Genomic DNA, 23,230 nt, shown 5'->3' with positions numbered 1-23,230 from the left:
GTGCTCAGGGGCCTTGGTGGGAGCTGGATCTGACAGCAGCACCGGCCGTATCTTCTCCCACGTGTGCTGGTGGCCGCCACCCTGGTGGGAGGTAGGGGTGGAGCTGGAGGCGCCAGAGCCAGGGCCAGGGCCAAGCTGGGGCTTCTCTGCTCAGTGGCTGTCACTGCCCTGTCAAAGGAGGGATCAGGGCCACAGGGGCTGGAGCAGGAGCCCTGAGGGAAGTAGGTTTCTCTCAGGGGTGCAGGCAGTCTCCGCCTTGGTGGGGGTGTGGGCTCAGGGCCTGAGGCCAGGGGGCTGCACTTCTGTGCTGGTGTCACTGTGTCCCCGGTGTGCTCGCGCGGCTAGAGGCTGGGCGTGACGGGAGGGGTAGCGCCGCGCAGCCGAGCTATCTTTGCTCCCTCCCACGGGTGAGCAGTGACACGCGCTGGCGGTGGTGCCTGCGCCCTGGTCCGAGGCAGGGGTGGGGTCCAAGCCGGCTCCGTCCCCTCCAGGCGTGCACGCTGTCGTGGGCAGTGGCCGCCTCTGCCTCAGTGGGGAGCAGCGCCGGAGCCGGGGTTGCTGGGGCAGGAGCCCGGTGGGGGCCGGGGGGCGGGGATGCAGCAGTCCCGGCGGGCCAGCCGGAGCCCCTGGCAGTTCTCAGCCTGCTGCCTCCACACTGCGGCTGGAAGAGAGCCGGTCCGGGCCCTTCAGGAGCAGAGTCTCAGTTTCTTACAGCCCCCTGGTGAGCCTCACTGGTTTTCACACAGGCTGAGGGGTCTCTCTTCCCGGTGTCTTCCCCCAGGGCTGGGGTGCCCAGTGCGGAGCCTGGACCCCTCGCTCCCCAAGGAGACGCTGAGCCTGTGATGTCCCCTCCTCTTCTGTGTGCGGGTCCCGACCAGGTCCCTTCCCCCTTCCTTCCAGACTCCGTGTGGACCTTTCTTCACAGCCCCAGCTGCAGGGGAGCTGTTCTGCGGGTCCCCAGGCTGATGTCAGTGAGAGTCCCTCTGTGTAGTTGTAGTTTCGATGTGTTCATGAGGGGAGGGGAGCCAGTGTCCTCTGAATACTTCGTCTCGATCCCACCTCCCATTATCCATTTGTTTAATTACCCAGGCTCCTCAGTGTGTTTATATTTAATGGGTCCCCATTATTGGCTGCTTAATAGAATCCAGAAAGTATTAGAATTAGAGAATCCTGAAATAGACCATGTAATGTGTGCCCTTTCTTGAAGCCAAGAACTGTAAGTGCTTATCTCTTTTATTTTTCATCATGTTCATGACAGGTTAAGAGGAAAACAGCCTTTAAAAAAGGTGGTTTATAATTTCTTTACTTTTTGTTACTGGAAATTTCTATACCCAGAAAGACAAAAGCCAAAGTGTTCTTATGCCAAGTTGAAGTTCTTTTCTTATGACTTGAAATTCTTTTCGGGTTTTAGTGGCCATGTGACACACCTCGCCAGTACTTACCATTTAATAATTTAATAATTCTTCATATAGTGAAAGATTCTTTTCAGTCTTTTCTTCTAAATTTGTTTCCTATTTATTCATACTTATAACCCTTTTAATCAGACATACAGATGTTCCACGAAAGAATCTGTTCATTCAAAACTTCCATGTCTAGGAAGGTTGTATGAGTTAATCTGATAAGGAGGAATCTCAGTTCTTTTTTTAAAGTGCAGTCTCAGTGTAGCATTTTTCACTTAAATATATATTTTTCCTTGAAGACTGATGAAGCATGTAAAATTCTAGACGCCCTTCCAAGGATTTTCCTGTCTTCTTTCTTTTCTCTTCCTCCTTCCTGTGACTCCCCTGTCCTCAAAACCTGGGGTTCCCTACATCACTTGGGCTTAGGCAATGTAGAAAGAATTTGGATGAATGTAAATTGGCTGTGGTGATAATATGATCAAAATAAAGGAATTACTATAAATGAAACTTTTTCTTCACTGATTTTTAAAAAATTTACTGGTAATTTTCAGGAATTTTTACATTGGTTTTTGTTTGTACAAGCATTTTAACATATTTAAAATTTTTTCCTTTTGTTCCCCTGTTTATTTGATATTTTATTTAATTCATTCTCAGCTATTGTAGCTATTTTACAGTAAAATGGGGCTGGTTAGGTTGTTTAGGTAAATAATAGTAAGTGGTGGTACAGTAATTGTTGACCTAGAAGCATATCTCCAGTATGGTAAATAAAAAGTTAATTACTATATATATATACACACACACACACACACACACACACACACACATACACACACATATATATAACGATCCTATTCAAAATAGAATATCTGAAAAAATTGTCAAATTGGGCAAGCTTCGTGGACTAAAAATTAACTAGAGATTCAAGGATGGTGAAGAGAGATAAACAAAAAAACCACAACAAAACCCCTTATCTTGGAAGATTTCAAAACTTGTGTGTTGTTTTGCTTTTTTTTTATTGTAGTATAGTCTATTTACAATGTGTTAGTTTCTGGTGTACAATGTAGTGATTCCGTTATACATATATATGTATATGTATATATTCTTTTCATATTCTTTTTAAAAAGCTTACTGATTAAAGTTTTCTTCTTTTTTTCTTTATTACAAAAGCAGTGTGTTCTGTTGACTTGAAATAGACTGCCAGATATTAAAGTTTTCTTCTATTGTTTCTTTATTACAAAAGCAGTGTGTTCTGTTGACCTGAAATAGACTGCCAGATATTTCTGCATCAAAGATGTGTTTATTCTGGATCAGCAGAGAATTGCACTTTTGGGTCCACAAGCATGGTGGGTCACGTGCTAGTCCCAGCATACCAAGGGAAGGAGAATGCTTTTACAGAGTGGAAAGGGAGGTGGGAGGGCTGTGGTATACAGAGCCCAGGGCTTTTCATGGGCTGAGTCCTTGCCTGGAAGGAGGAGAAGTCTTTCTTCCTCCTGTTGGGCTCTGCTGTCCTCACAGGGTGTGAGAGCTCACCCTTGTGATCGCTCAGCTCTATTTAATTATGGTTTCTGTATATTAATTTTTACATTTTTCCCTTTTGATCAAAGTACCATTGTGGTCCTGAAAGTACCACTAATTGAGTCAGGTTTTCTAGTTTCACTTTTTTATTTGGCCCTCAAAGTCAGGAAGGACTTTTCTTGGTGTGATTTCTCATGTCAGAGGGAAAGTACACAGATCGGAAACTCATTAAGTTCGTGTTCGAGTAACAAGGAGGGGCAGGAAGGAGAATTTGCAGCCACCTTTTAGTCTAAAGCCCGTATGTCATCAAGACCATGGACACTGGAGATAATCTGATACATGTTGATTTTCAGTATCCTCTGTGTATGCTTTTGTTATATGAGTAAAATTACTGTATTTCCTTAGCTATGGTATCACTTAGTGATGTATATTTTCAAGTTTTGTACTGTCGACTAAGAAAAGACGCACAACCTGAAAGTTGACAATTATGTTTTATTCGGCAGACAAAAACTGAGGACTTTAACCCAAGAGACAGCCTCTAAGACAGCTCTGAGGAACTGCTCCAAAGATTTAAGGGGGAGTCAGGGTCTGTGGGGGTTTTTGTGGCAAAGACCAGGTAGTGGGGACATCAAAAGATGACTGTTAATTAAAGCAAACCAGACACCTCAAATTAAGGAATTCAGCACTTTTCTATGTATGGGAGGATGAAAGAGTCTGCGCTCATTGAAATCATTCCTTTGACATGCACCGTAGCTGTCTAGGGCCAGTGTCCTGTCCTTTCCCATCCTGCCTCCCCTCGGGGAACACTGTTGGGGGTGGTGCAGTGGCTGAGGGCTTGGCAGTGGCAACCTGTTTGCCTCCATCCCTCAGGGCTCCCGTGGGGTGGGAGGGCAAGGATAGTGGCTGATGACTTGATGACCACAGCATCCTTTGTTTGCTGATGTGGCTGCAACATCTTTCATTCATAATTAACACATTTTGGTGGAATCCAGTGTTTATCATGACTCCCTCTGCTGCCCCTCGGTGGGGTACAGCAGGGCAAGCCTGGTGAAGGACACAGGTCGTTGAAGGGGTGTCAAGAGATTAGTGAAGTGGGGGATCAGTGTCTGCGGAGGCTTGTGTAGAGGAGGTGTTTGAGTAAGGTTTGGGTTAATAGCAAGAGTTTGATCTCCATCTTCTACAACAGCGACTCTGCTGCCTGCTTCCCTGAGAAACTAGGAGCCATCATGGAGGCACTTCCACAAGCTTTGCTTCCATGTCTTCCCAGCTCCCTGTGCTCCAGGAGAAGGGGGTGCAAGAGGATGGTCATGCCCCAAGTCTTGGACGAGTCCCTGGGATAGGCCGCCGAGTCAGGGTCCTTGGCTATGTCCAGGAAAGAATTCAAGAGCGGGCCACAGGAGAGCGAAAGTAGCTTTATTCAGGGAGAGGCACACTCCGTACACAGAGTGTGGGCCATTTCAGAAGGTCAGAGAGGCTGCCCCCGTGTATGGGGTGGTTAGTTTTCATGGGCTGGGTAATTTCATGGGCTGACACGTGGGAGGATTACTCCAACTATTTGGGGGAAAGAGTGGGTGGATTTCCAGGAATTGGACCACCGTCCATCTTTTGGCCTTCGGGCACCCTCGGAACTGTCATGGCACCTGTGGGAGTGTCATTTAGCATGTTAATGTACTACAGTGAGTGTCTAATGAGGCTCAAGGTCACTCAGAGTCAAATCTTCCACCATCTTGGGCCCGGTTGGTTCTGGCCAGTGTTCGTCGTGTCCTCAATGGCTGTGTCGTTCCTTTAGTGATCGTGCCCTGCCCCCTTCCCCCGTCCCACCTGCACCCATGACCCTGTATGACGTGTGCTCCTGCAGTCCTCATGGAGGCCAGTCCCCTGCTGTGTCTCCATGTCCTGCAGGCCAGCCCTCTTCATGCTGCATCACTAGTTTCTCCACCTCCACTGACTCATGCCTGTGCATCAGCCATTTGTCCCTATCTTAAAAAACAAGCACACTCAACATTCTTCTCTTTCTTTTCCAGCTACTAACCCACTTTTCTCTGTTCTTTCATAGCAAAACTGTCTGGAAGATAGGACTTGGCACATAGTAGATGCTCAGGAAATAGTTGCTCAGTAACTGAACATGTGAAGGCACTTAACAGAAGAAGGCTTCTGTGATAATCCGGGGGTGGGCTGATACGAGCCTTGCATTAACGACAATAAAAAAGAAAGGGGCTGTGGAGGGGAAGGGGGTATATGGAAAATCTCCATAATTTCCTCAGTGTTGCTGTAAACTTAAAGGGCTCTAAAAAACGAATAAGTCTTCAAAATGTGAGAGGTAGTCTATAAACTTCAAAGGAAAACTTAAATTCTTGGTGACTTCGTTCACATACAGCTGACCCTTGAACAACACGTGTTTGAACTGTGTGAGTCCACTTACAGTCAGGTTTTATTCACTCCATGCATACCCCAGTACTGCCCACCTGGTACGCTGAGCCCCAGTGTGCGGACCTGCGGGTACTGAGGACTGACTATAAATTAAATACAGATTTTGGACTGTGCAGAGGGCTGTACTCCTAAGCCCTGTGTTGTTCAAGGGACACCAGTATGAGTAACATAAGAGAGGAAGTAGCCTGTAATTGTAATTGATGGGACAATGGATGGATATACTTAATAGAAGTGATTCATTGTCTTGCTTCAGATATTTTAATTTTCAATCTATCATGTATCTTTTCTTCTAAGAAAAAGAGACTCTGTCATCTGAGTATTACATCTCCTTGTTGACGGGGTAATTGTCTAAGATTTCCTCCTGAGGGTTGATGAGTAATACTAGGCTTGAGTAGAACTTGTTCATGTTCACTTTGAGTTCTAATTACAATGGCAAGTTGTCTGAGGGCTAGAAAGAGGCGACCCCGAGTATAAGCTTGTGTAGAGGAGAACCCCAGTGCTATGGTGGCCCCAGCAGCAGCTCACAAAACAGCGTGAGCTCCCCCCAGGCCCTAAGCATCACAGATGACCTGGACACGAGGCACACTTTTCAGGAATCCCCTCAGTAGGTAGGTTGTAAATCCAGCCCTCCCTTCTTATTCTTTCTTTTTAATTTGGAACCGTATTTTATTTGATTTGGGTTGATTCCTCAAACAGCTTTGGAGTGGGCATTTGTCATATTTTTGGCTGTCCTGAAGACCTTTGAATGCCTTTTCTGTATTTGGGGAGCTTCCTACTTTTTGAATGTCCTCTCATTAAAGAAGGCACCAGAAAGAAAAGTGCTCTTTTAGCTGCCCTTGCAGCTGTACCAGGTGGCTACCATGTGGCCTCAGCAAGTCTTGGATCTGCAGGTGGTGAATGGGAGACAGCATGCACTTGGCAGAGTCCAGTTTGGAGGCAGGGCAAGGGCGGTGGTGGAAGACGGTATTGGCGTCCTGGTGTCTGCTGTCCAGTGTCAGTGGTGAAGGCTGTGCCGGGGAGACGTTCTCACTGAAAAGCCCCCAAGGCTGGCTCTTGGGTCCTCCCAGAAACCCTGTGAGTCTCCTAACGGCATTTAGTAAGTGCCTTTTCTGCATACATGAGCTTCCATGCCTCTGTGGCATAAGGTGCAGTAGTAATAGCTTTTAATTACAAAAAGAACAAAAGAAAAGAAGATGCATCAGGAATACACACAGTCTCTGACTCCCTCCTCCCCAACCCCAGTGGGAGGGAAATGCAGAAATGCTGGTGGCTCTCTCTGTATTTATTACTAATTTTAACAAGTAGTGTTTTCTGAGCATGAGACCTCCTCTGACATAATACTTTCAGTAGTCGTATGAGAAGGACTGTCATTGTCCCATCTGTTAGATGGGACAGAAGGAAGTTAAATACCTAGTCTTATCCTGAGTTCCACAGAAAATGGAGCATAAATGCTAGCCCTTTTGTGGGAGGTGGTGGTCCCAGGGCATTGAGAGTGAGATGAATTGAGAAACACGGAAGGGAAGGGAGGTCAAAATACAGTGTGGTGCGTTGCCAAGCTGGCCACAGCTTCAGTAGAAACCACCAGTTACTTGGTCAAGGGGCATGTCTCTGGGTGGATCTTAAGGCACCTGTGTGCATTAGAAGAGTCCATTGGGGGAAATAAGGGGGGAGAATTCATCTCTGTTTCTCATTGGTCAGAGTTTGTCCGTAGGCCCTAACTTCTCCATACTTCCGGGTTGTGTTCCCCACCCCTCCTGGTAGTGTTATGGGGCAGGGTCACCTATGGCCAGAGTCACCCTGTAGAGCAGGTGGCCTCCACCTGGGTGCAGAAGCTGCTGGAGCTTTCATCAGGGCTACCAAGAGGAAATCCAGAATTCACCCCGGGGAGTCAGACAGCTGTCCTTGTTAGGAAACGGGGCTCTCTACTGGATAAGCTGGGGGGCATCCAGGAGGCAGCTGGACCAGGACAGATCGGGAATGGACATGCAGGTACATCCCTCTCATCTCTGTCTCCATCACCATACGGTATTTTCCCCACTTGTCTATGGCTGTGACTCTGTTTCCTCTTCTCATTAAGACACTGGTCATCTGATTAGGGCCCACCTCAATCAAGTATGAACTCTTCTTAACCCAATTACATCTGCAAAGACCCTATCTCCAAATGAGGACACATTCATAGGTATCAGGGTTAAGGACTTCAACATATATTATGGGTCCCAGTTCAACCCACAGCAGCATCTCCATAACGTTCGGGTTGTTTTCGAGGCAATAAGGCTGTCATGCCCAATAAGCAACCCAAATATGTTGTGGGAGCCCCGGGGTAGGGAGGCTCGTGGGCGTCTAGGCGGGACTGGCTGTGAAGCAGACAAGTACTGAGCTAGGGGCCACAGCGCTTCAGGGGCAGACTCAGAGGGAGCAAGCCCTGCGGAAATTTGGGAGGAGCAGGCAAAGAGGAGGGAGAAGAAAGAGAGCCAAGAGAAACTAGAGTCAAACAAGACATGAGAAAGTGTCCGAGGAGGAGCACAGTGCTTTTCCTAGGTCACAGCATCCTGTATGCAGAAGGGCCAAGCATTGAGAATTGTTGCTTCCATGGGATGATTTCATGACTCAATGGAAAGGACCAAAGGACACCCCTTAGATCTGCAGATAGGCAGTGATTACTAGGAGTGGTTTTGGGGGAATGGTAAGGGCTTTGGGGTGGGGGGGAGGTGACAAGCTGTCACAGGTAGAACCAGCAACAGCTCGTGGAGAAGTGTGCTGTGAACTGTGAGAATGAGGGTGGTGGTGAGAGGCCAGCAGAGCTGAGGATGCTGGTGTCCAGAGCAGAAGAAGCCACTGATGGGGAGAGGTAAAGAGGGGAGAGAGGGCATGTATCTGTGGAGCAAGTGAGAAATCAAGACCCCTGCTTCAACAAAGTGCCTTCGTTCTGATGTCGTCTGAACAGTGAGGGGGCTTTTACACATTATTTAATATGAAGAGAGTTTTAGAATATTTTTGAAAACTATTGAATTATATATTCCAGCTCTTTTAAAAAATCTGTTATTAGCTGTAGCTCTACACAGAGTTATTTTTAGGAAAAGATTGAATAAACACATTCAGAGAATCCAGATTTATTTAGAGTCATGTTTTCAAAAGGACATCGACAGGAATAATGATTATAGCTGTAATTTATTTGCATTTCAGGTTCCTAAGTATCCCTTAAAATTTGGATACATCTAAATTTCGCCTTTAAATATTGACTTGCATTAGAAAAAGTTTCTCAGCACTGGCCTAGTAAAAACACTTGTTTAGGGTTTTTACACCAAAATGAGATTTTTAATACTGGTTAGTTTTTTCAAGCTCTCTGCGTAAGTAAATTTACTGATCATGATAGATTTTTGAAAAAATACATGTGCTGTTTATCATTATGAAATAAATTCATGACGGTTGGAAGAATTTGAAAAATATATAAATGTATCACGAATTTAGAATCATATTATTCTGCCACCTATCCCTAACCATTATTTTGGTTTTTTTTTAATTCTTTTTTATTGTGAAATATTTCATTAGTTAATAAACATCCATTTATACACACTGGTTTCAATATATTCTAGCTATATTATATCTACTTAGGAAAAATGTTTTGAAGAAGTTATGCTATGTATTCATTCAATTGAAGACCCCTCCCCATTCTATTTCCTCTTCCTCCCCAGAGGTGATCACTACCCTGAAGTTGACGTATACCATTTCTGTCTGGGTTTTCATGCTTCTGTAATGTGCGTAACCATTCATTAACAGCACGCAGAAGTGTCACCAGCAGTTGAATGGTCTGCCTCAGCCAGAACCTCACAAGTTGGTCTCAGCCCAGGCTGTGGCGGGTGGCCCTGCCAAGGCCTCCAGGCACCGATCGGAGGTGCCTGGTCTGGGAGCGCAGCTGTGACTGTGCACGTGGCTGACTGGGGTTGACGGGGAAGCCGAGTTCGTTACTGCAACTCCCTCTGGGACCTGTGGGACACTGGTAGAGTGCCACGTCTGGTGTGGAGAGGGCAGGTCCCTCCCGGGAGATCTGCCAGGCAAAGCCTGTGGTTGGACCCGAAAGATCACACACAGGATTTGGCCCGGAGCTGTATCCCTTAATATGGCAACTCTGTGTTCAACTTTTTAAGAACTGCCTAACTGTTTTCCAATAGGCTGCACCATTTTACATTCCCATCAGCAGTGTATGAGGATTCCAATCTCTCATCTTTTTTTTTAAACAACTTTATTCTGGTATGATTCCTGTACAGTAAACTACACATATTTCAGATGTACAGCTTGATGAATTTTGATAGATGTCTACACCTATGAAACCATTGCCACAATCAAGATAGTTAACATTTCCATCACTCCTCTAGAGGTGTTTATGAAGTTCATTTTTATTTGTGGCTTAAAATAAAATTGCTTAGTTGTGCTGCTCAACTCATCTAGTCTGAGAGTATTCAAAGACACTTTTTAGTATGTTATTTGAATTAGTGACCCAGAGTTTTTTTTTTTTTTGCGTCTCCAACTATAGCTTGAAAGTGGAACTTTTTCCCGTGCTGACTTCTTCCTTTTTCACTGTTCATGACCATCGTCATTTTCCTGCAGCCCCAAGGTGCTGAAGAGTGAGCTGTATGGGGAGAAGGCGGACATCTGGGCAGCAGGCTGCATCCTTTATCAGATGGCGACTCTGAGCCCTCCCTTCTACAGCACCAACATGCTCTCCCTGGCTACAAAGGTAAGCAACGTTGGGAGGCAGGCAGGATCTCATGTTGCCAAATCTACCATTCCTTTTCTTCTCAGATAGAACCTTTGTGATTTGAATGCAACTGTCGATGAAAAGAGGCATTGTTTTATTAGCCGCTTGACCCAGTTTATTTTTTGTTTCTTCCAAATCTGCATCTTGTGCTGTGGCCCACATTCCCCTATAATTGTCTTCAATTTATCCTAGAAAATTATCAAAATAAATATACCACTTTGCTTTTATTCTTAATTGTGTTTTGGACTACCCTCAACCCAGCATATTATATTATCCTGCACATCATTATGAACGTGAATTTAACTTTAAGTCAGCTTGAAAAATCCAATTTTTTGCTCAGAAACTTTCAATTTATGTGAATTTTTCTGTTTTGTTTCTGATGAAAATGTGTGCATGAGTTTATGATGCTTGTTGAGTAACTCTAGTTTTGTGGCCATAGAGGCACCGTAGGTCCTTTACGTACATCACTCTCCTCTGTTTGGCAGATCGTGGAGGCGGTGTATGAACCAGTGCCGGAAGGCATCTACTCTGAAAAGGTGACCACCACCATCAGCAGGTAATTTTGTCTCACAACTGCGAACCTGTCGGGATTACCAAGAAATACCTCACAAAGTCACTATGTAAATATTTACAAAGAGGAAGGGATCCCAAAGAACCCAAGCCTAGAAAAACATTTGTGCATCACCAGTCACGGGGACCAATTGGAAGTCACCTAAGTGTCCAAGAAGATGTAGGACATTGACTTGACATACTGCGACCATTAGATTGATGATTCAGAAGACTTTGTATCAGCCTGTGAAACAAGTGTGATCTGAAGCTTAGGAAAACAAACAAAGACAAAAATACGTGTAGATGTGAAAAAAGGCTGGGCAAGAACACTGGAAACTAAAAAAGACCACGTCAGATGATAAAATTACAAGCATTTTTTTTATTCCTTTTTTTAAGTTGGTAATATTCTATTTTGAAGTTGATAATGTTATATAATAATTTCTCAAAGAAAGTCAGAAAGAAGTGCTCCAGCTAGCCAGGTAGGAGGAGTGTAATGAAAGTCCTTATCCCTTTGGAATCTCAAAGTTCTGTCCCCACAGGGCTTGTCCCAGCTGACCTCTCCCGTGCTCTCTGCCCCCTCTGCCCCATCCAAAGGGAGCCCCTGTGCGTCTCAGTAAGCACCCTCCATTTGGCCCGTCTCTCCTCCCCTTCCCCTCCACCCCATTCTCTTCCCTCTGATACACGTGTGGCAGAGGCCCTCCCTTCCTCTGGGTCACTGCTGAGATTGGAGCTCTGTGTTACCGGGGCACCCTGAGGCCCCCCAGCCTCCCAGCACTTGCCCGCTTTGCAGAGTTCATGGACCTCACCACCCCTAACATAATGCATGTGCCTGCGGCCTTGTTTCTTTGTTGTCTCTCTTCCCCACCAAAAGGAAAACTCCACAAAAGTAGGGGCTTTTTAAGCTAACTTTACAGCTGTTCAGTGCCCATAGCGATGCCCAGTGCAAAGCAGACGCTTAACAATTGTCTGGTTGTATGCATAAGTGACCTTTACCTGTCTGACTGTTACTTCTGGACCATCTTCTGTTCTAAAGTTGGCCCCAGAGTATTACTCCGCCCCATCAAGCCGAGTCAGATCCTTATTATTGTAATAGAAATCTGAGGGTCGCCTCAGATAGAATCTTCATCGTCCCCCTGGCCAGTTCCCTTCAGACTCAGTTCTGTGTCTTTCCTCGCTCAGCGCCGTCTCTGACGGAATGGAATAGACACGCTGCCATGACTGCGCCCCTTCTCTCTGGCTTCCCCTCCCAGCCCATTGTTCAGGCATAATGGATACTCCTCATGTGTTTGTAGGATTGTATCTTGAATCCTTCCTCACTCAGCACGATGCTGCCCTACGTCCTAAGCACCTCAGGCCCAGCAGTGGCTGAGTTTCACTAACTGTGGACTCTGAGCAAACAGTCTGACTATTTTCTCTGCACCTGTTTCCTCATCTGATAAAGTGGGGATCACAGCAGTACCAGCCTCATCAGGCTGGTGTGGTGATTATACAAAGTAACACGTGCAAATCACTTAGCACAGAGCGTGGCTGCGGATAATCTGGAGCCATGCTGGCAGTTCTCATTGTTAATGTCCCGGCCAGTGAGCTCACATCCCTTTCTAAATCATCTGAATTCCATGTTTACCAGATCTGCCCTCTTGCTGATGAATCCAGACAAACGTATTTAAAATGCTCATCTGCTGTTCTCTGCTATTTGCTTTCTGGGAAATGCCTTAAAAATTCAGGAAGTCTCCAGAGATGTCAAAACAGGAGAACCAAACTGACTCATTGAAGCTCTCCTTTTCTTAGGTATTTGATTGCCACAAAGTCTGGGGGACGTAGTGTGGAGAAAAAGTACAGAGACTTTGTTCTGACCTTGTAGCACTGGGCAGACAGGGACTTCACTTGCTCCTGATCGTCCCCTTGGCTGTTGGTATCCACACCTCTTAGTAGCAGAGTCAGCGTTAGATCCCAGCATTATCATGAAAAGCTTAAGAACCTTAGTAGGTTCTAGAATCAAGTGGATTCTAATCCCCTCGTCCACTCACCTTAACCTTCCCGAGCCCCACTCTTCCCGTCTGTCATGTATGGGTAGCAGTAGTAACCACTCACAGGCTTGCTTTGAAGCTGGAATAAGATCGGGCTTCTGATGCTCTTAGCACGGTACCCAGCACATAGTAAGTCCTCCATAAAATTAGGTATTGGCATTATTAATAATATTATTTATGGAATGAAGCATATAAAAATTAAGATGTATTTGATGAAGGATGGTAAAGGGGGAAATGAGATTACAGAAGGACTTGGTCTAGTCTGGGGATCGGGGAAAGTTTCTCTGAAGAAAGGACATATAATCTGAGAGCCAGACATTCAGTAACTTTCAGTGAGCAGAGCAGAGAAAGCACTTCACAGACCCGCGTCTCTGAAGGCTTCCCTCAGCGGGACAGCTTGTTGGTCTGAAGAACTGGAAGAAACTGGAGATGCAGCACAGCAAGCAAAGGAGAAAACAGACAGTGAGTGGGTCTGGGAAGCTGCCAGGGGCCAGGGTTGACTATCTGCTGTAGGCCACATCGAGGGCTTGAATTTTTATCTCCAGCACTGAGAAGTGGACTGAAGGGCTATTAATGGGTTGAGACATAGTGAAGATTTCTTCTTCAGCAAGGACCATTCCTCTAGGGAATAGAGCAGGGGGTGTGAGAAGGGAGGGAAAAGCAGGTCCACCTGTGCTGAGTGGTGACGGTGGCTTTGACTGGACTGGTGGTGGTGTTGATGGAGAGAAGTGGGGTTGTTTCGCTGTGTGTTGAAAGTTGAGTCAACAAATGTTGGAGTTCAGTTATACGAGGATGAAAAAATACTTAAGTTAACTGGGAAAATGGAATGACACTGAGAATATTAAAACAACTGGATTTGTGATGTGGAACTTCAGCAAATGGAACCAAGCCCATGGAGTAGAAGTTCTGGGGAGGCCAGGGTTAGCTCACCGTTAGGAAGTGTGTGTCAGAATTAGAGAGTTTCCACAGTGGAGCAGGCTGCTGGGTGGGTGGTGAGTCCCCTGTCAACCAGGTTGTTTAAGAGGATGGACGATCACCAGTAGGGGACAATGCAGTATATGTTTTGAGTACACTTCTAATTCAAAATATTAGGAAGCCCATAATTAGTAGGAACTGAGCCTGAAATTTTATGACTGACTACAAATTCAGATTGCAGCATGCAGCCTGTAACAGATACAGTGTTCACTGAAAGTTGTTCAAGACTCAGTGCCTGGGTTCATATCCCAAATTTTATCTTTAGAAAATTTGACATACAACCAAAATCCATTGTGAGTTGCATGCAGTTACATATTCCAATTGCTTTGGATTTGTAGTCTTTAAAAATTAAATTTAAAAAGAACTAGGGAACAAATTCAATATCCTGTTTTCTTAGTTTCTAAGCAGGCTTTTAAATTGGGAGAATAGCTTGGTAGCCCAGAAGAGTCTGGGGCAGAAAATACGATTTTTGTTGCTCTACCCAACACCAGCATTGCTGTTTTTGCCTTCCAGTCCACTGTTAAGAGAGTGTTTACTTTTTAAAAAGGAAGAACATTTCCTTTTATGCACAAAATATCCCAGTTGCCTAAGTTTTCTCTTTCTACGCCTGGTTGCATAAGCTGTCTGGTGCTTTGTGTCAAAGGCAATCATAATGACAAGGCAGTGAATGCCTTCAGCTTGTTCTAAGGACACGTGGATCTTTACATTTTCACCCTCCCCTCAACTCTTTGTTTCTTAGAATATGAAATGTTTACAGTTGAACATTATTTCCACCTGGTCTCTCACCACAGAGCGGAGACAAAGTGGGTAGGATGAGTGCAACATCCCAGATTTTTTTTTAGAACATGACATTTTATTTGATTAGAGCGTCATTAAAGCATTCGGTTGCTCCTCAGAATTCCTCTGAAATATCCAAGCAGGGAGGCATTTCAGAACAATGAGGCTGAACTGGACCTTTCGGTAGGAGATGCCCTGAGATTCCAAAACGGTGTGCCCAAATATTTTAGATTAGGGACAGGTAAATTCTTAGATGCTCACTCATCGGTTTGTTCATTTGTTCATTCATTCATTCACTTGCTGAATACCCATCAGGACCCAGACTCCATTTTACATGCTGGGGGGTCCACGGTGAAGGAGACAGGCCCCTCCTCTCCAGAAGTTTCCAGTTTCTGATGGTGAAACAGACCAAACTATACAATGATTGTAGTAGTTTTAAGGACTTAAATATACACAGACAATGAGAACGTGAAAGGGGGACAGTAAGTCTGTCTGAAGATGGTCCAAGAAGCCTTCCTGATGAGGTTTGGAAGAGAGGGATGAGCAGATATGGCATGTCTTTTGTGAAAGAATAGATACAGTCAGCAAAACACAAATTTAAGCAGAGGTGGGCACACAGGGCGGTGCTAGGCTGGTCGGCAAAGGACGTGGAGGAGCTTTCGGTGTGTTGCTGGTAGGGGGAAGCGGGGCTCAGGCTGTGGAAGGAGGTCAGGCCAGCTGAAGAGGGGCTGAGATGGCATGCCAGGAATTTTCTTTTTGTCCTCTTGGGCCCTGAGGGGCTGCTGAGGAGTTCTGAGTTGAGGAGTATGGTGGTCAGTTTTGGAGTATTCAGTTTACAGTATGAGTCAGAGGTGGACAAGAGGCGTGTCTGTCATCTAGCAGATGGTGTCAGTGTTCCAAACAGGTGATGATGAAATGGGCCATAGCTGTGGGATCAGAGGGAAGGACCCGGATCCCAGAAACACTGAGGAGGCAGAAGCGACCGAAGCTGGTGTGGGTTCAGTGAGGGATGGGATGGAAGAGAAAGGAAGTTATGTATTTTCTTTTTAACTTATTGAGTGTTTACAGCGTGCCAGCACTTTACAGAGATGACTTGATGTTGTAGATACTACGATTATCCCATTTTGCTGATAGGCTCTCTGAGACACAGAAGCTAAAGCTTCCCCAAGATCAGAGTGAATAAAGGGGAACTGAGATTTAACCCCCAGCTCTCTGGCTCAGAGCCTGCAGGCCTAACTGTGAGCTAACCTGTATCTCTTGGGTGGCGCCTTTTCCAACGCCAGTGACTGCAAACACAGGAAGGGAGTGACTTTGGGAGGGGAGATGACTGAATGCCAGAACAGAGGTCATTCTGGTTCCCATTTACCATAATATGTAACTGCATAATGTGTAACACTAGCTTACATTTCCTTTTTTATTAACAAAATAAAGCTCAGATGATAATTCAACTGATATGTCCACGAATCAGTTTAAAAACTCACGGACTAAGACTTGAGAATATCTGCACTGATGAAGGCTTACATGCTGGGCTTTTTGCTCACATGTTATTCATGTGCAACACTTGGGCAGCCAGGCATTTTTTATCAGTTTTCTTCTTCTTTTTTTTTATCAGCTTTAATCTCTTTTGCCCATAAGTGAAGGTAGATGAGGAACCTGATTTAATTCGAAAGTGAAGTTCAACACTTAGCTTATCTTGAGATTATGAGCAAAAAATAAGAAGCTTGAATACTCGAAATTCTTAGTAGGATTGTCTTTGAATGTGTGAATATGTGGGAAGTGAAGTCTGATGGGGGAGGAACTTACAAGTTGGGGGCTTGGACCCTAGCTCATGTATGGTCTGGCCAGATCCCTGCACTCAGCTTAGACTCAGCAATCTGCCCACAGCCCTCCGGGCCTCCGCCTGGCCTCCAGTTCCACCTCCCTCTCCCTGTCCCATCGCTGCTGCCCTCTGCCCAGGGTGGGTATTGGATGTGTCAGCACGGGAGGACTGTGCCATTTGCTTCCTGTTGGCATGGAGGTTGCAATCTCGTCGGGGTCTCTTGTCTACCAGCAGTTCGGATGCTGGACTGTGGGAAGGGTGATTGACCTCTCCACTCCAGAAGTTAAAGATAAAGAGAGACTTCTAAAGGCAGCAAGAGGAAAACAAAGAGTCAGTTATAGGGAATCCCCATAAGATTGTCAGCTGATTTTTCTGCAGAAACATCGCAGGCCAGAAGAGGGCGGCATGATATGTTTAAAATGCTGAAAGGGGGAAAATACCCTACAAAGTTGAATACTCTACCCAGCAAGGCTGTTATGCACAATTGAAGGAGAGATAGAGGTTCTCAGACAAAAGCTAAAAGAGTTTGTGTCTACTAAAAAGACTTTACAAAAAGTATTAAAGGATCTTCTTTAAGTGGAAAGAAAAGGCTACAATAAGAAGGAAGAAATTATAAGAAGGGGAAAATCCCACTGGTAAAGGCTGTAGATCAAATGCAGAAAAGCTTTTGAAAAATTCAACACCCATTCATATTAAATAATCTAAAGAAGAATGATTTATAGAGGGTGCGTATCTCAACCTAATACAGGTGATTTATAATAAACCCACAGCTAACATCATATACAATGTTGGAAAACTGAAAACTTTTCCTCTAAAATCAGGTACAAGTATCTGCACCTTCTACATTTCTACTTAACATAGCATTGGAAGTCCTAGCCACAGCAATCAGAAAAGAAAAAGAAATAAAAGGAATCTATATCAGAAGGAAAAAAGTAAAATTGTCACTATTTGCAGATGACATGACACTGTACTTAGAAAACCCTGAAATCTCCACCAAAAGACTGTTAGAACCAATAGCTTGCTATTGAGTTGCTAATAGTTGCTTTCAGTTATAGTTGCTATTTGCATCTTGGCTTCAGGTCAGATCAAATTACATGTACATATATACATAACTTTATATAAACAAGCACACATAATTGTATCCAATGAGAACAAATGCAGAGCATCTGTTAGGAAACCATAATGGAGCCACATAGATTATGCAGCGCCTGCCCATGGCTCTGTTACCATGGAGACACGTGCACATTCGCACCTGATTTGCAGAGCAAGAGGACCGCGCGCTTCTCGTTACATGGGCTGTAGTGATGTGTAGCTCCAGAGATCCGTCTGGTTTGCATTTCTGGATTTCTGAAGTAAGCACTTTGTGGTGGTTATTTCAGAAAAACACGCCACGCCTAGAATTTGAAATTAAATCAGCGAGAACCAACTGTTTGCATTCTCCATCTTTCCTTTGCTCTACCCTCTTTAAATTGTTAACCCGAATAATTTCAAAGTGCATCCAGTGAAGAAATGAACATTAAAATACTCTGAAATCTCCAAAAAGATGAATACACAGGACTCTGTTGCTTTTCTATACACAGCAAATACTAATGAACTATCAGAAAGAGAATGTAAGAAAACGATGCTCTTTACAATTGCATCAGAAAGAGTCAAATAGCTAGGAATAATCTCAGCCATCGAAAAGAATGAAATTTTGCCATTAGCACGCACGAGGATGGACCTGGACCTGTAATGCTTAGTGAAATAAGTCAGAGAAAGACAAATACTGTATGTTATCACTTATAGGTAGAATTTAAAAAGTAAAACGAAGGAATATAATAAAATAGGACAGACTCACAGATACAGTGAACAAACTAGTGGTTACCAGTGGGTAGAGGGGTGAAGAGGTACGGACTGTAAATATGTGTATACAAATATACAAGAATGTATTGTACAGCATGTGGACTATAGCTGATACTTTGTAATAACTTTACATGGAATATAATCTATAAAAAAATCAGTATGTTGTATACCTGAAGCTATTTTAACATCGTAAATCATCTATCATTTAAAATAGAAAAAGAAAAGAAAAAAAACCTCAAATAAATAAATACAAGAAAGAATAATAAGGAAAATTATAAATTAGAGTGTTATTTTTACTTCTGTTACTGATAGCAATTTTGTGTAGTAATTCCTGTGCATTGCCTGGAGACATCGTTATAGGTGAAAGTTGTGTTAACTATGGGTTGCTAAATCAAATACAAGGTGTGAAAATTAGATCTTTTTCTCCAAGTCCAAATAAGTTAAAATTTATTGAGAAGTACACATGATTCAGTGAAATTAGAGCTTTTGATTTTTTAAAAAATAGACTAAATAGTACAGTGAGTGCCAGAAGGATTTAAATTATGCTAAGCAGTGATCTTGATAACCGGTTCCCTGGGCATCTGGAGTAGCCTTCTGCTGGGGGTTGGCTGTGACGGGAGCAGTCCTCACTTTAGTGGGCTGATTGGTGTTTCCTACCTCCAAAATCTGAGAAAGTTTCGGCATGCAGTGTGTCAGATTAGCTGCTTTAAAAAAGAGCACTCCACACACCTTAAACCACCAAGTAACTTGGTTGAATTTTGTTTTTATGAAGTCGTGTTTTGTAAGACTCACTCATCAAGACGTGTTGACATTACCCCCACACAGCTGGGAAAGTCACTAAGCTGTGACGCCCCACCCCACCCCACCACCAGAATCCTTCCTTCCTTGTGGTGCATCACGTGTGATGTTATTGGGACCCCTGTTTGTTTCACTGGCCAGCGAGGCTGTGTGGTTTTGGAAAAGAGCCACTTACCCAGGAAAAGCAGACCCCGCCCACCCCTCCTGAGACCGAGGAGCAGCTTCCTGTGTGTCCTCTGACCCTTGCCCACCAGCCCCCCTGCAAGGAGAACAGTGCTGTCCCCTTCTCCTTCCCAGACTTTCCAGATGTCTTCTGAGAAGTCTCAGACTGAACGCTGTGCTCGAGGTCTGTCTCACCCCAGGTTCTCTTGGGTGCAGACGCCGTGGTGGACACACAGCGGCATTTACCCTTGACCCTCCAGACCCCGCGGCCTGGTCCTGACTGTGATTAGCTTATGTTTTCTTAGATGCCTCACGCTGGATGTAGAAGCCCGCCCAGATATTGTAGAAGTCAGCTCCATGATAGCCGATGTCATGATGAAATATTTAGACAGTTTATCCACATCCCAGCTGGCCCTGGAGAAGAAGCTGGAACGGGAACGGAGGCGCACACAGCGGTATTTTATGGAAGCCAACCGGAACGCCGTCACCTGTCAGCCTGAGCCTGCCCTGCTGTCTCACGTAAGTGACAAACTTTCACTCTCTTCAGGATGCTTTCTGCTACACTCTTTGAGGCCTATCATGCTTGTGCTAAGGAAGATTCGTCTTAAGTTAGAAAAATATTCATTGCTACATATAATATTTCACCATTATATAGTTATATATTTGCATATATTTTGATACCTTAAAATAAGTCACTATAATTGATGTTCCAAAGGTGTAATGCATAATTTGTTGTAAATTATAAAACCAGAGTTATCAAAAAGATCTCTTAGAAATTCTTCATTTATAATCTTTATATAAATAGCAGAGACTGCTTATAATTAACTTCTTCAGCAATCTGGAAATATGGATGAAAATGCTGTATGTTGATTTAGAGAAGGAAATCGTATTTGTCTTAAAATGTTTTTTATTAGTCTATGTAATTGCTTTCATTAGTCTTGGTGATGGTAATAATTTTGCCATGGTATAAATCAGAATGTGCGCTGTTATTTGACTTGCCAGTAATCTTTAAATTATTTACATACATAAGTTTATTTCTGAGTGTTGTTTGAAAAGGGATGCCAGAGCTACAAATACCCAGAAGGGCAAGTGGTGGTGCCGGTGACCCCCTTGTTGGTGTCCCTTATCTTCCTTCCTCTGTGCCTTTGTTCTGTCATGACCTGTAATCCATCCTTCGCTCATGCTCTGGGGTCCCCGAAAGTAGGGGTTTAGTAAGGGACCCTTCAACCTGTAAGTGTTCTTTAATACCCTCCTGGAGGTGGGCCCAGCTCAGTAGGGTCATAAGGCATCCTTGATCAGGATACCTGGCCATCCAATTCCTTTCCAGAGTCCAAAGGACCTGCTGTGCCTCAGCTGGGAAAATGAAGTGGCAAATCCATCTCAAGGAAGAGACAATTTTGGTTTCTCAAATAACAGCATTTCCAGCAAACTCTTTTGTTTATTTTTTTCCCACAAGAAGGAAAGCACTGCTGTTTGATGGGTTTCTCTTTCCATACTTGGTATCCAGAAGTTAAACTTCCATTGTTGGTTTCTTTTTTATGGATTTTATTTTATTTTTAAATTTTTCTTAGTACAGCCATGCCTTTCATTTTCACTTTTCATGTTTTTATATAATTGAGGTATAGTTGATTTACAATATTATATTGGTTTCAGGTGTACAACTAAGTGATTTGGTATTTTTATAGATTGTGGTCCATTTAAAGTTGTTATAAAATCCTGGCTGTAGTCTCTGTGCTTTACATTACATTCTTGTGTCTTACTCAAATTATACCTAGTAGTTTGTGCCTTCTAATTCCCCACCCTATCTTGCCCCTCCTCCTTCTGTCTCCCCATTGGAAACCACTGGTTTGTTCTCTATATTTGTGAGTCTGTTTCTATTTATTATATTCATTTGTTTGTTTAATTTTTTGAGATTCCACATGTAAGTGATGACATACAATACTTGTCTTTCTCTGTCTGGGTCATTTCACTAAGCATAATACCCCCGGGTCCATCCATGTGGTTGCAAATGGCAGGATTTCATTCTTTGTTTATGTCTGAGTAGTATTTCATTGTGTATATATACCACCTCTTCTTTACAATTCTGCTTATGTTATCCTCTAGGAGTTTTATGGATTCCAGTGTTAGATTTAGATCTTTCATCCATTTTGATTTTATTTTTGTATATGATGTGGGAAAATGTTCTAGTCTCATTGTTTTTTGACATGGAGCTGTCCTGTATTTCCAGCACCACTTATTGAAGACAGTATCTTTTTCCCTTTGTTGTAGAGTAATTGACAATAAGTGCATGGGTTTATTTCCTTGCTCGATTCTGTTCCATTAATTTATGTGTCTGTTTTTGTGGCAAAACATAATGTTTTGGTGACTGTAGTTTTTCATTATAGCCTGAAGGAAACATGAGTGCTCTGACCTTCTTTCTCAAGGTTGCGTTAGCTACTTGAGGTCTTTTGTGTTTCCATACAAACTTCAGAATTATCTCTTCTGCCTCTGTGACAAATGCCGCTGGTATTTTAATAGGGATTGCATTGCATGTGTAGACTGCCTTGAGTTGGTATGGTCATTTTCACAATATTAATTCTTCCAATCCATGAATGCTGTATATTTGTCCATTGTTTTGTGTCCTCTTCAATTTTTGTTTATTATTTTGTTATTTTATTTTAGTGAAGAGAGGAGGTAATTAGGTTTATTTATTTTTATAAGAGGGGCTGAGAACTGAACCCAAGACGTCATACATGCTAAGCATATACTCTACCACTGAGTTACACCCTCCTCTCTCTCAATTCTTTTCATCAGTATCTTATAGTTTTCCAAGTACAGGTTTTTTTGCCATCTTAATTAGATTTATTCCTAGGTATTCTATTCTTTTTGATGGATGATAAATGGATTTGATTTCTTAATTTCTCCTTCTGATAGTTTGTTCTTAATGTACAGAAATGTAACAGATTTTTGAATATTAATTTTGCATCCTGAAACTTTACTGAATTCATTGATGAGTTATAGTAGTCTTTTGGTGGCATCTTTATGATTTTCTATTTTTAATATCATCTGCAAGTAGTGAGTTTTACTTCTTTCTTTCTAATTTGGATTTCTTATATTTCTTTTTGTGATCAGTGTGGGTAGGACTTCCAACATTATGTTGGATAAAAAGGATAAGACTGGACATTCTTCTCTTGTTCCTGATCCAAGAGGAGATGCTTTTAGCTTTTCACTGTTCAGTAGGATGTGAACTGTGGATTTATTATATATGGCCTTTATTTTGATGAAGTATGTTCCCCCTTATACCCACATTCTGAAGGTTTTTTTTATTATAAATATATGTTTTTAATATATGTTTATTGAAGTATAGTCAGTTTGCAATGTTGTGTCAATTTCTGGTGTACAACACAATCCTTCAGTCATACAGGAACATACATATATTCCTTTTCATATTCTTTTTAATCTTAAGTTACTACAAGATATTGAATATAGTTCCCTATGCTATATGGTATAAACTTGTTGTTTATCTATTTTGTATAATACTAGATAGTATTTGCAAATTTCAAACTCCCAATTTACCCCTTTCTACCCCCTTTATCCCCTGGTAACTATGTTTATTTTCTGTCAGTGAGTCTGTTTCTGTTTTATAAATAGGTTTGTTTGTCTTTTTTTTTTTTAGATTCCACATATAAGTGATATCATATGATATTTTCTGTTCTCTTTCTGGCTTACTTCACTTAGAATGACATTCTTCAGGAACATCCATGTTGCTGCAAATAGCATATTCATTATTTTTTATGGCCGATTAATATTCCATTGTATAAATATACCACATCTTCTTTATCCAGTCCTCAGTCAATGGACATTTAGGTTGTTTCCATGTCTTGACTACTGCAAATAGTGCTTCTATGAACATTGGGAGTCCATGAATCTTTTTGAATTAAGGTTCCCTCTGGATACAAGCCCAGGAGTGGGATTCCTGGGTCATATGATAAGTCTATTCCTAGTATTTTGAGGAATCTCCATACTGCTTTCCACAGTGGTTGCAGCAAACTGCGTTCCCACCAGCAGTGTAGGAGGGTTCCCCTTTCTCCACAGCCTCTCCAGCATTTATCATTTGTGGACTTTTGAATGATGGGCATTCTGACTGGTGTGAGGTGATACCTCATTGTAGTTTTGTTCTGCATTTCTCTGATAATTAGCA

At 43.1% G+C, this 23,230-nt stretch overlaps 1 protein-coding gene across 1 annotated transcript in view; it reads left to right on the top strand.

Annotated features, from left to right (window-relative positions):
* The first annotated feature begins 594 nt into the window (after positions 1-594).
* Positions 595-23,230, top strand: part of LOC140686645 (serine/threonine-protein kinase Nek10-like) — a 77,700-nt gene continuing 55,064 nt past the window's right edge. Inside the window, 6 exon segments of the mRNA XM_072940848.1 lie at positions 595-721; positions 7,107-7,334; positions 9,038-9,095; positions 9,951-10,080; positions 10,587-10,657; positions 19,356-19,569. Of these exon segments, the coding sequence (XP_072796949.1) occupies positions 595-721; positions 7,107-7,334; positions 9,038-9,095; positions 9,951-10,080; positions 10,587-10,657; positions 19,356-19,569 (828 nt within the window).

Source organism: Vicugna pacos, chromosome 17 (assembly GCF_048564905.1).
Source record: "Vicugna pacos chromosome 17, VicPac4, whole genome shotgun sequence".
Classification (NCBI taxonomy): Eukaryota; Metazoa; Chordata; class Mammalia; order Artiodactyla; family Camelidae; genus Vicugna; species Vicugna pacos.
The sequence above is the reverse complement of the archived record's forward strand: the minus strand, read 5'-3'. Positions and strand labels throughout refer to the sequence as shown.